The sequence below is a fragment of the Corvus cornix genome, chromosome 2, assembly GCF_000738735.6.
Source record: "Corvus cornix cornix isolate S_Up_H32 chromosome 2, ASM73873v5, whole genome shotgun sequence".
NCBI lineage: Eukaryota > Metazoa > Chordata > Aves > Passeriformes > Corvidae > Corvus > Corvus cornix.
The window spans coordinates 9874596-9888287 of NC_046333.1; the positions used below are offsets into that span (position 1 = coordinate 9874596).

At 38.8% G+C, this 13692-nt stretch overlaps 1 protein-coding gene across 4 annotated transcripts in view; it reads right to left on the minus strand.

Annotated features, from left to right (window-relative positions):
* Positions 1 to 512: 512 nt before the first annotated feature.
* The window catches only part of DIP2C (disco interacting protein 2 homolog C), a 311051-nt gene continuing 297871 nt past the window's right edge, over positions 513 to 13692 (minus strand). For all 4 annotated transcript variants that reach the window (XM_039548197.1, XM_039548196.1, XM_039548195.1 and 1 more), the window contains 5 exons: positions 12731 to 12788; positions 11680 to 11754; positions 10590 to 10764; positions 8678 to 8801; positions 513 to 4003 (listed from right to left, as the gene is read on the minus strand). In XM_039548197.1, the coding sequence (XP_039404131.1) occupies positions 3751 to 4003; positions 8678 to 8801; positions 10590 to 10764; positions 11680 to 11754; positions 12731 to 12788 (685 nt within the window). In that variant the 3' untranslated portion in view covers positions 513 to 3750. The remainder of the gene's footprint in view (positions 4004 to 8677; positions 8802 to 10589; positions 10765 to 11679; positions 11755 to 12730; positions 12789 to 13692) is intronic.

Here is a 13692-nt window from a genome sequence, read left to right on the forward strand (position 1 = left end):
TCATTCCCACAATTTTTGGATCTCTGCTCAGGGAAATTGTAGTTCCACAAGACTGCACCTACCTCTTGTGATGAGCAACCTGAAATCCAAGCCATCAGAGACGGGATTTTACACCCTGAAGTTCTCAGACAGGCCTCCAAAGACATGAGGACTCACAATTTCACCCCTCGAAATCACATTTGGAAAACGAGAGTTGGGGCCAAACCTCTTCCCTGGAGAAGCTGCTACTCAGCAGCTGGGAGCCAGATCTGAAATCAAGGTCTTTTTGGAAAAAGCCAATGGAAACATGCCGCTCACATTTCCAGGAGGGATCATCTGGCCACCCAAGGTTACTGAATCATTAGGGAGGTTCTAGCCCCACGTGTGAGTGACCAAGCAGCAACCCATAGACTTCCAGCGGCAGAAAGTTCCATCAGAGCTGTAACACCTGGATCAGCAACTTCCTTAGGTGACTGATTAGCAGCATGTCAGTAGCAAGACCTTGCAAGAAAAGTGATAAGTGACAAATTTGAGGAGTTTTACAGTACTAATGCTTGTTATTGCTTCTCACAAAATGTTACCAAGCTTACAATAATCTTTACACTTTCAGCAAAAATGTGAACAGTATATTTGAATATATTAAAAAGAATTAAAAAAACATTTCACAAAAAACATTTGTTGCCATATGAAAGTCTTTCAGCAATAAATGCCCACACCAGTATTTAAACATTGTTAAAAGTATAATGATTTGTACTAATAAATTATGCAACAAGAGAGGTAAACAAAATAAAATTACAGTATAGCTCTCCATGTTCCTCCACTGAGCATCCGCAGCTCTTGGAAGCTCCATTTTAGATGACTAATTAAGAAACTGATATTTTCAGAGCAACAAAAATAAAAGCTTTTATTTGTTCATTTGAATATAAAACAGGCGTTATCACAGATGTACAAAGCGTACTGGTGGTTTAACATACAAGAAGGTTGCTGTCCTTTGCACATAAAAATTTTTGTTTGAATCTGTGATTGGCTGAGTTACATGAATTTCTCTAACCAGTCACCACACTCTATGAAATAACGCTGCTAACATTCAACTGATAAAAGGGACAGTCTTCCCTTGGGTAAAGTGTCAAGCAGGATTAAATATATATAATAAACAAGCACCATGAGGAATCTGCTCCTGTTTGATTAGTTTTGTGTTTAAATGTTCATTGTGTACCCTCTCTTTTTGTGCATGTGCATCGAGTTGATTACATGGTTTTGTCTGACTCCAAAAGCACAAGGTCACAAGACAAACATTTTATACATTCTCATGAATGGTTTATCTACAGTACAGTTTCTAATACAGAACAATCCTTCTTTATTGCTCAGTCTGATGGTGCTTAAATGTTTCCTTCCTTTTGCTTGCACAACAAAACCAGAAACTCAGTTTATCATTTCTCTTAACTCAGGATTTAACAACCACAGATGACAGGTTGCAGAAGAGAGCTGTTATTAACTGCGTTTCACAACTGCATTGCAGCTCTTTTATTCTCTACAAATGCAAAGTTGACTTCGTGAAGGTTAAAGTGATGCTTTGAACGACAGCGAGATTTGTTTTGCAGTACTGAGATCAGCGATAGCAGGACTTCACAAGTTAGTTCACACACTGCAATTATGTTTGTAATCAATCAACATCTTGTCTGAAACCTTACAACAACTTGCCATTAAGAACAGATTTTATTCTTTTTAGGGAGCAGAAAATGATTTAACAAAGTATGGGATTGGTCTGCAGAGCATGAATAGGGCTATTCACAGGACAGTGAGGGTGGAAAAGATGGTCTGAAAGAAAACGCGTCTGATGTGGCAAGATGCTCCGTACTGTACATGCAGACTAAAACGTCCCTACCTCTTAAAAAGATTTTTAACACCCAGCATTGAGACTCCCTTATACGTGATAAAAACATGATAACATTTGCCCTGCAACAATCTTAGTCATGCATATCCGGTAATGAGAGCCAGCACATGAACGTCATTTGGGACAAATAAGAAAAGCATTCTTGGACTGCAGCTGGTAAATCCCACTCTTGATCACAAACAGGTCAATTCAGTTACAACCACATGAAGGAAGGGGAAGGTTTTAAAAAAGGGGGCAGGGGGGGCAGGGAAGACAACATAACGGGGGAATCAAACCCCTCTTTTCTCCAAAGGTAGTAAAATGAAGGCAGCTGTGATGCATGTTTTCTACTCTTCTCCCGTGATGGCCTCAGGCTGGAGACCACGGGACTCCTCCGTTCCTTAACCAGGCAGATGGGTTCCTCTGATGTTTCAATGCGTTTAGGGACTAGTTAGCAGATGCACGATCCGTGCCAAAGGGTGGTAGTGACTGTACACGCTCCTCTCCATTAAGGAATAAATTAAAGACCATTGAAACAATCGTTTCCTGTAAATGTAAACTGGATGCGTTGGCCACCAAGCTACATGTCCTAGCTGAGAGGCGAATTGATGACTCTGTGCAAAAAACCCCAAAACTTTTCCTTATAGCAGTAAAAACACCAACTAAAACAATGAAAAAAATTGTGCAACAAAGTTCTGCAGCTAGACAACAGTGCTATTCCTCAACCTGCCTTTTCTAAGTCTAACAAGTGTATGCACATGCCAGCACGAATATTTATTGTTGCCTCCATGGCAAAGAAAAGAAAATTATTGTAGTGCATTTTTAGTCTTAAATTCATTCACTGCCTTAAAGGCAGCAATAATTCCACTTGCTGGTATCTAGAGGATTCTTTTTGACAGGGATACTTAGCAATCCAGGATTGCTTTTTTTCTTTTTCCAAAAAATTCGTGAGTAACATTTGATTATCTACAGTGGGAGACACCATGCAAGTGACAAGTACTGCATTTTAAACTTTAAAATCTTTTGTCATTAGTGAATTTATATTTCATATATATATATTTGATGTGATACTATCCACTCAAGATAATACAACACTTTGTTTTTATATTAGCAAACATTTCAAGATTTTAATATTCTTGAATGTTTCTTCTCTTTTATACTTCTAAAGAGATCAAAATAAATTAAACGTTTTGTACATAATTACAGAAGTAGTAGTTAACTTATTTTATCTTTTTAGTTTAGTACAAAGATATTTGCAAGCTCATTGCCGAAATACACCTTATTTATAAATTTCTTCCATTCTAACGCTAACAGCAAAGGCTCTTTGGCCTTTGGGCTTTCAGCATCTCTGACAGAAAGCTGCAAAATTTCTAATTGAAAGGTGCTACTTTGGGTTTTCTCCTCGTACCACTACATAGTTTCCTAAGATGTGGGATCTAAAATGGCTTAAGTTAGTAATGGATCTGTATTCATCAACTTTTTATGATATATTAAAACAAATGAAGGAAACAATTATTTGTATTAGTATGCAAATTGTTTTAAAAGAATCCATTTGGAGGGCAGAATAAAAAAAAATCTACTTCAGCTTACTTAATGTAAAATACAAAGCCACATTTACTCAAAAAGCAGTATTGTCCAATAAGCAAAAAATAAAAGTTTAAAATGGGCTTTTCCAACACACTGAAGGGCCTTACCCCATAGTCCTTCTTTTCTAAAATTTAGTGATAAAAGAAAACATTTCACATTTTATTTCCTGCCAATCGTGACTGCTTTGAAAAGTCGTAATAGAAACAGTTCCATTCTGATGAGTGTCAGCATCTTATCTGCACACTTTTTAGTGGACACAAAAAAATTTTATACATCTATAGTAAAGTCCATGGAAGCTTTAAGGTACAAGACTACATGTTGTAGGCCACATAGATGGGATCTAGCTGGTCTGCCAAAAATCCATCTCGTAGGTGCATACGTTGTTTCTCTCCACGGGAGTTGATAGGAATTACACCAATGTCCACAACCACCACCACCCCTACAATCAGATAGTGTTCCTCCAGGACCACGTTGGTGACCAAAGGAACAAGGTCCAAAGCTTCTTGCTCAGATCCATCCAGCTCAACTACAACAACCAATAAATTTGTCCAGGTAAACACCGCACTGGAACGAAAGAAAAAATAGTATTAGTGGTAGGGTTTTTTTATCCATTTCATTTTTTATCTTTTTTCTTGCATCTTGGTTACCTTTTGTTGGAGCTCCTTGGGCTTGTTCAGTGTGCTCAGCACAAAGTGTGAGCAGCAAGAGAGAACATGCTGCAGGCAAGGGCAGAACAGCCCCATGAGCTCTCTCTTTAATACTGCTGCAATTTTAAGCATTAGGCTGAACTTTACAGAAACTTGCCTGCCGTGTAATGAGGGACTATGACAGCATGTGGTTCCCTCTGAAGCCAGGGAAGTGCCACAGCTCTGCTGTGGTCATGGAGTGATGTGTGTGTGGAGGCGTCTTCTCTGGGGTTTTTTGAAGAGCAGCCCAGAAAACCAAGGAGGTTAAGAGAGGAGGCACCAAGAAGAACAGCAGGAGCATAGGCTGAGCTGAAAGATCTGAAGGATAAGGCCTGCTAGTGAAGGGGTGTGGAGCCCTGGGAAGGCACATGGCACAGTGCAGGCAGACAGGGGTGCCCGGGGAGGGGCCATCCTCCCTGCGCCTGCTTGGCAAACACGGCTGTGCGACTTAGGGAATGGGCTGGCTGCTGTCCAGGCAGGGCAGAGCTCAGCACAAAAAAGCTGCAATTCTTCTGGACCAATTGGTTTCCACAGAAGTAAGGCTGTCTCTCCATCTGTTTTATTTTGGCTGTTTTATTTCTGTTGGGTTTAAGGGGACAGGAGTTTTAACATTCCTGATTAACAGTTGAGACAGTCAAGGGAATGCCATTATCCCCAGTATCTCTTCTTTGCTAAAAGAACTTTGTAAGACCCCAAAGTTTTGGTTAAGTCCTGGAGCCAAAGCAGGTAAATTTTGGGTTCTGCTACCTGGGACCATTTCTGGCTAAGGATAATGCATTTATCTTTCCAAATACGGAGGCTGGGAGGATATCAAAGTCTGGTGTATGGTTCCATCCAGAGTAGTTTTACAGCTTCCCTCCATCCTCCTCCTCACATCTCCAGTGTCTCCAAAGACTCTTGCATCTCATGGGAGGTCAGCACAGCTAAGTCACAAAGAGCAATCTCATTCTTCCTTGCAGGTGTTTAAGACAATTCTTCCTCTAACTTATTCCATAGAATAAATAATAATATTCTACACATGTAAGCCATACATCAAGCCCTGTACTTTACTTGCCTTCACCTCATAAAATCAGGGGATAACTTCCCAGAACTGTCTTGAGCATAAGCATCTGAAAGTCAGAATATATTATGTACATAAGCCATCTTCAAAAAGAGCTTCTTACCCTAAGGTCAATGCTTGATTGAGACAGAAGTGCACTGTTTTAGCCTACTAAGACAGCTCTGAAAATCCATGTACTGTGGAACCATATCTTAATTAGCCCAAAAATTAGCTATGAAAATGTGCTCTACGTTGATGCTTGACAGAATGGATTTTAGAAGGAAAGTACTTACTCTAAAAAAAAAATTATTTTCAGATCCTGCCAAAGTACTATTTGATTGAATTCTTATGTGCTTATTGATCTGGAAAACTAATGAGCAGTCAAAGCAAGGCTGAGAAGGCCCCTTTTGACTTAGTACTGCTGTGAAATGAATTTCCATTTGTAATTATGTTTTTACAGGCATTTTAGTAAGTTGATTGATGCTGAATATATGTATCAGACTGCACAGGTGACCATCTCCAGAGAGGTCCTGGAATTTTTATTGATTGCTGTACAAACATCTAAATTAGTATTATATATATTTTAACAAAAAAACCCTGGGTAGGTTTCATTGAAATGTAAGTTAGCATTTGAAACCATGCCTGGAAACTGCTGTTAGTTCGTTACTTGAGAAAGCAATTAATAGCAAGATTCAGGAGCAGGTCCCTAAAACATGTGTTAGAATAAACTAGTTTGTCTGAATTCAGAAAACTGATTCCCAAAATTTTCATGAAGCTTCTATTAAGTCCTAAAATCAGTGACACTCCCAAGAGGCTTCAATTTAATTTAAAACTCATTTCATATGTCATGGTTCTAACTCACTGGTGACCACTGGAAGTAAAAGGAAATATTGCTCTTTATGTTCTTACTAGTTGAGATGAAATACATTAGCCAGTGTGTATCTCTTATGCATACATAACTTTCTAGCCCTGATGAATAAAAAAACTCAAACCAAAAATCTAGGGACCAGGAAGGCTGCCCTTTCCTTAAGAAATAACTGAGTCACAGTAATCAAGTCACACCCAATAGATGGAAAACAGTCAATGCACTGAGCTGGGAATGGCCCCTCCTGCTGCTTCCGTGTCACCAAATGCTACAGGAAAAACAAGGAACTTGTCAAAACACCTCCAGGGAAAGAAGCTCCTAATTGTTTTCTTCTCCAAATATCTTGTGTAGCTTTGTGTATAAACCACTTCTAGGCAAATTCCAGGAAGCTCTGTTCTGTTCCTCCTTTGAGACTTTGACATTTAAATGAGTCAACCATGTGCTTTAATTAAAACACATTCCTTATTTTTCAATGTATTTTGTGGTATTAGAAACACTTTCAAAATGCCCGGTGTGTGTTTCCCTCACAGTAAAACCAGACTGTGCCACTCTTGTTACGTATAAAGACACAGGAAGTCCAGGGTCAGAGGTTGTTGATTTTGTGCTAAAATTTCTTAAGAGACGAGCATAATTTTAAATGACCTTTCAGATCTGATCCTCAATGACAGAAGCTGCCCAGCAGGATCACATGTCAGTCAACAAACCCCCGGGTCCCTCAGTGGTGCCCAGTGTTACAAAATGAGCTGCGTTTCTCAGAGGCTGTTTTTACAATCTATCAACTGGACATGCCCAGCACCTTCTGTGTGCAACAGGAACTTATGTAGTTAAATCCTTAATGGGGCATTGTAACTGAAGAAAGGAAAGAAAAACAAGAAAAGAAAAAAAGAAAAGAGGCTCATGCCCCTGTCCACAGAAAGGGATATACAAATTATAAATTTAAAAAAAAAGAGTTAGCTGGCTATTATTTTGTCAAGGGGTGTGTCACAAAGACAAAAGGAGCGTCTCTCAGAGAAGCTGAAAGAGAAGTTACATGAAAGAAGTCAAGGACAGTCAGGACAAGGACTGTGAATGAAAACTCTATGATGGTTATTTGGCAGAGCATTGGTTAGGAAGAGGCTGGGAACTGTGAGCAAACCAGACATTGTCACTCTGAATAACTGTGTGTCCCTTTTCTACAGGGACCACATCCAAGACACATCTAATTCATCAGCAATCTCTCTTTTTGAGGAAAAAACAACCCTGAGATATTGGCCTTAAATATTGGCCCTTGAGCAAAGGGTAGCAACAGTACAGAGTGTTTTCTGAATTCTCAGTCCTGTGCCTTGTACACTATCACCCACCTACTGGGAAGAGTGAAGGCACTGAGAATTATCTGCACGTACTTCTACCTTCTTGCAGAAATTCAGTGGCCTTTTTCTCTGGTTGTTCCAGCTTACCCCCAACCCTTTTTCAGTTGTCACTTTCTCACTCAGAATTTCCATGGTTGTGAAACAAAAAGGATCCTCAAAGTGCTCTCAGCAGTCTTGAAAGCAGGAATATAATTCAAGCATTTTCTGGTACTGAAACCCATTTCTGCAGTGTGATATGGCTACTTAATTCACTGCCTGTGAGCTCATAATTTGAGGGGACACAAACCTCTGACAAACAGGTACTGATGAACACATCGATTTATGAATCTATGGCCATCTTATCATAGAGCAGTCCTTAAACAGCTTTACCGGAAAACTGCTGGTACTGACACATTTTCAAGGGGAATTTCACGACATTCCTAAAGTGTTCACACTGGTCTGTATGAAGGCACAGAACCCAGCTCCCTGTGTAGTCCCTATCTGGCACAAGACCATACCAGCAGTGATGATGCTCTAGGAGGAGGCAATAAGGCAAAACCTGAGTTACACTCGGCCAAGCAACTAAATGCATTCATTTTAACTGATATTTAAGAAAAAAGCAAAGTCTTGTACTAAAGAAAACCAGTTCAGCTGCTGTGCTTCATTCATTATTAATCTTTCTGCTTCAGGCCACACCTCTGCAGCCAGGACTGAAAAGAAAAATGCACTAAATTGCTCTGGATATTGCGACAGATTCATTTTGGTTGAAAGGTGAATAGCTGAGCAAAGGTTGTATCAAAACAGAACAACTACCTGACTGAGTCTTCTGATGAAAGAATAATGAAAAGCAATTTGAGCTCATCGGCCTCAAGAAATGATTACTTGCTGTGTACATCTGAGGATGATACATTGATTAAGACAACATCATTATTAACTCATTGATTTACCACTTCAATTTCCATTGTGACCTTGATTTGATCACTACTTCATTTATTAATAACCCATTCAAAAAATAACAGTGTGTTCACTAATAAAGTTTATTAGTGTTCATTTATTTGAAATGTTTGCTTGCTTACTCCTTAAAAAAAAAAAAAAAAAAAGAAAGAAACATACTGAATGAACTTATCAGAAATCAGTCCTTTCTGATTAAATCTGTTTGAGAAAAGTTTCATCCTAAGGACACATTGGCAGCTGGGTTATAAATCCTGTGACCATCCTGACAGGCCATTTTCTGGATCAATTGCAATATCCAAGGAGAAAACCTAGACATTATAGATATTTCAGCTTTTTATAAGGGCCCTGGTGTTATATAATCCTTACCATTCTGTGATGCTCTTGTGTGCTCTAATTACAGAGGTTTCAATATCGATCGGATGGTACCTCATCCCTCGCAATTCCATGGCTTCATCTAATGCACCCACCACATAAAGTGCATCATGGCGTTCTGGTGGTGAGGGAAAAAAAACAAGAGAGATTCTATTCTCCAGTACATTAAATTATAAAAATGTTCACATTCAGAATTAAGTAAAATAAGTACAATGTAAGTTGTCCTTGAATTTCTGAAACCCTGAAGTGATTTCTGAACTAACGAGCATTTTCCATTACTGAAGTGCAATGCAGAGCAAAAAGACAGAAGAAAGGAAGGCAGAAACACTACTCCCATTTGAAAAAGACAAAGGCAGAAATCTTTATCCAAAGACAGCAGCATAAATTCCTGGTGTTCTCCCAGGTGGATGCAGAACAGATTCATTTTTTTTAAGGCACTCTGAATAGACAATAGGTTCCTTGTTTGTCTCTGTTTTTTCAAAGAGAAAGAACAGATTTAATCCTAACAGTGTGGCTGACTTTCTTCCAATTGCTTTGAGATGGTCACTACAGATGCTTTTGGTGTATTACAAAGGTGATTATCAATAAACTAAAAACATGTGCTATAGCTAGATAGCAAATTGCTCATTCAGGTAAATTAAGCATAACACTTTTATAGCCCGTGTTTTTGACCTACTAAAGAAATAAATGAGGCTGAAGTTACACTTCTTAAAAGATACTAGGCTGAAAATAAACAATACATGCTAGTTACAAAAAGTATTTGCTTATAGCAGATAACTGACTCTTTTTTGCAAGAATTTGGATAGTTGCGTAGTGGTATTGTAATGACAATATGAGCTCTACCTAGTAAAGGGCTGAGAACTTTCTGCTCTGGGAGCTGTAAGTAGGAGGAGAATGGAGCAACTTTTTGCTAGGAGAATACTTAAGCTATTTGAATGCTTAAGTTGCAATATCCTCAGAGAATCCTGAATTTTCTTAAAGTTGGGCTATCATTATGAAATGAAAAAAGCCTGTGCAAACCAAAGTAAACCTCTTCAGAGGGTGCCAACATTAGGCAGCAGGCCTAATCCAGATGGATTACTAAAATGTTTTCAGGTTTGATGAATTCTTTCTTTGGCTGAATAGTAGCTATTCTAATGGCCCTGGGATCACCCCTGGAGGTGCTCACAGTGTTGCTGGAAACCCTACTTGGCCAACAGCCTTCCCTGGCCAGCTCAGCCACAGCTGCTTGTGGCACTGTGCTCTGCAAAAATCACAGAAGAAACTGTTTTCCCAAGCACAGACTTTGTGTGCCTGGCAGCACTGGTTCACTTATATGTGTACATGAGACAAAGAATTTCATTAAAACAAGTAAGAGAATCCTGTACCTTCCTGACAGAAACCCAAACACTCTATAATTTCTCTTGCAGCCTACTGCTTGTTGTTACATTTCAGTAACCAGCCCTGTGGGGTTAAAGACAGGAAGGTCTGAGGAATGGACAGCTCCTGTGAAGAGGTTTATAACAGAGGAGGTGGTGGTCACAGGAGGGACAGGGCTCAGATTCCCACCAGGCTTCTTCCATCTGCACAAATGCTTTCCTGGGCACACAATTGCCAGAGCAAATTATGGCAGTTTCAGCTGCATTTCATATTTTTCAAGCAGAAGCACTGGGTGCATTAACAGTGCCAAAAGGTCACTGGTGGAGGGGATTTATAGCACCTGAGGTCCAGCAAAGGAAAAGCAACTATTTCAGCAGGGAAATCTTGCCCTCTGATTTATTTTCTGATTCTTTTAACTAAGGCTTTTTTGCAGTTTTACAGGTTTCACAGATGGAGCATGTTAGGTACCGCAGGGCCAGAGACACAGTGTCACCCTCCAAATAATCTAAATTATTTGCATAGACCTAGATGATGAGAAAGCTCTTACCTCCATTTGCATCTGTGAGTTCTGTTCTTCTCAGGAACCCCAGATAACCAGTTCTTGCCCAAATAGTCTGTGTGTCTCCAAAGCTGAGTCTTGAGTTAAAATGATCTGATTGCAAAGATTCATCTCCATAGATGGTAAAATACCCACTGGCATTGTGAGTGCTGTGAACCCATATCTAAGTTAAAAGCAATTATACTGGTATTAATTAAAGTAGCTTTCAAGAATGAAGCATTATTGAAAATTTTTGATGCAAATATTTTTAGTCACAGCTAGATAATACTAAAAATGTCTTTTAAATCTGTTTCTGAATCCATAACTGAGCCAGTTCCAGGCACAGAGACCCCAATCTACTTTTGTTGAAGTTGCAGGGCAGATCTGAGCCAAGTTCCCCACTCCTGGTTCAGTGTATTTACCCCAGCAGAGCATCCTCCATGAACACCAGACAGACAGATTATTTTAAAGAGTGAGGCCAGGGACCTTCACCTATGGAGAAGGATTCTTTCCATTGAACTCAAAGCATCATGGAAATTTTTATGATTTCAAATTAATGAACTCTTACAGAAACTCACAAATTAGATTGTGGTTTTAATTATGATCAAACATGTTCTTCATTTTGTTAACTAGATTTTTAAGTGCTTGAAAACAACATAATTTTTTTCCTCACTCTAGAAACATAAAATAAATTTGAAAAGCATATAGCCTTGCTCAACTGAGCTAATGAGAGTACTTCAGTGCAATGAAGCACGATTATGAAGAACAGCACAAGAAAACCATCTAGCTGAAATTGAGCTAATCTATAACCTTTCATGTAAACTTCCATCAGAATTAGCGAAGCACCAAGTATAAAATACAGTTAGCAAAAGCAAATTTTTTTTCATATTTTTAACTTGAGCTATTACTATTTAGTAACAATTTACTAACAATTTTAATAATGACACAAGTAACATTTTATAAAGATCAGTAGAATTCACTGTTTTCTTCACTGGGCATTTGATAAGGTGTATCATAGGAAATCATTAGCATGCACAAAAATAGATTTGTCTCTGCAATTTAGTTCAGAGCATACAAAGTTCTGGTTCTCATGACTCACCTCACCAAGATGAGAATCTCCTAAGGGTCCCTTTGTTTCTGGATTAGCAATAATGATACGTACTCCTGGGAGGATCTATTGAAAGAAAACATGAGGCAGTAAGAAAGCAGGTACCACCTTTGCAATTGTATGCTGACACTTTGTCCCCAAAGAACCTTCATTAGGAACTACAAGAAATCCTTAAAAGTTAAGGTAGATTTATAGCGCAAAAAAATAAAATAGTCCATAGGTATGACAAATTCTGAGATATTTGGGAGATGTGACAAAACTGCTTCTCTTTGTGAAAGCTGTTCCGTCAATAAACCTCCTCAGAAATGAAATGTTCACCTGCAGAACAAAAGTCAGACCAAATGGTCCCTGTCTCTATGAGAATACGTAGTAGGATAGGAAAAATCCCAATGAAACTTTGGCCTGAAACAAGGAGAAAGCCAGAGGCATCATGCAATCTCCCAGGATGATGACCTGCCAAATACCTCACGTAATGGACATTCAACAACTACAGAGGTGGATGTTGACCCCCAAAATAAAAAGGGAGCATCCTCTGACCATGGGTGTCTGCAAAGGTATGGACAGAAAGCTTTAGATGAGCATCCACAGCATCAGAGCTTGCTCCCATGTCCTCACCCTGTCCCCACAGCCATGCCCCAGCAGGGACAGATCCTTTGCAGGTGAGCAGTGGCCCATGAGCACAGCATTGGTCATCTCAGAACAGCTCTCACTAGAGGTGGGTTCTACATTGATGGAACTGCCAGCACCAGCAGCACATTTGTCAGCTGCTTCAGGAAGGACATGCAGGGGATGAAATACCTTCTTTTTGCATAAAAGAAGGAATTGATTTCTGCATAAAAGAGCAAGGTACAGGTTCTGAGAGAGCAGTAATGCATCAGTTACTGCTATCATGCTGTAACCTCCACAGTAAAGGAAGGACATCAATCTGTACAGCTGATAGTGCATTCCCCAGCAGTACATTCATGTAAAAATGAACAGAAATGGATATTAACTGAAAATATTGACCATAAAAGTTACACTTAAATCTTCTTTCAGTACTTACTTTTCCAGACTCCATGAGAGGCAAACTATGTGGAGATCCTCTTTCAACCAAACGAACTCTGTAAAATAATATGTATAATACATGGTTGCATTTATTTGCTTTTCATTAACATTTATTTCTAAAAGGAATGGTTAATGGTTGCAGAGTTTAATGTTATTTTTGGAAGAGATGAAGCTTATATCCTGTTATGTAGAACATAATCAGACCCAATATTTAATATTAGTCAAAACTTATGGATGGGAAAATAATGAAAAAAGATGTGTGTGAACATTTTCTTAAATAATAAATTCTTCAAATGTAGTTGGTGCCTTTTATTTGTTTTCGATAGACTTTTGTAAATGAAATTCCATGCACAAATTTATTCATGGCAAGAGGGATCTAAAATACTGATTTCTCACAAGAACATCATAAAAACCAGGGCACAGACACAAAAGCATCTGAGCTGAGTGAGCAACCACATTCCACAAGTAGCTAACAGCTAAAATCAAAATCATATCAAAATAACTCATAACTTGGCCTCAGCTTCAAATCTGCATTTGCAATCTGTTAATTATTTTCAATGGACAGTGGCTGATAAACATTTTAATATTTTTAAAAAATCATTTAATGAGAAATGTTATTACTGCTGATATCAGATCCGTTCTCAGAGTATAACTTTCTGGCTGTCTCTCTTCTTTTTTTAGATAACTTATTTCCCCACTAAGTGAACTGGAATGTCATCTCTCCTTCAGTGGTAAAATGTTCTGGAAGGAAATTTCTCATTTAACCTTAGAAAACTACTCAGCAGGTTAGAATGCAAGAGACTTTCAAGTTCCAAAATAGCTAATGATCTCAGCCAGTACATGGCAAAGAAAATTCAGTAACATCTAGTTATTCCTGTATCCTAAGGAAGTAACGTACAACCATGAAAACCTTAACCTTCCCACTCCTGAACATTATCTGTAATCCACTTAGCCAAGCTA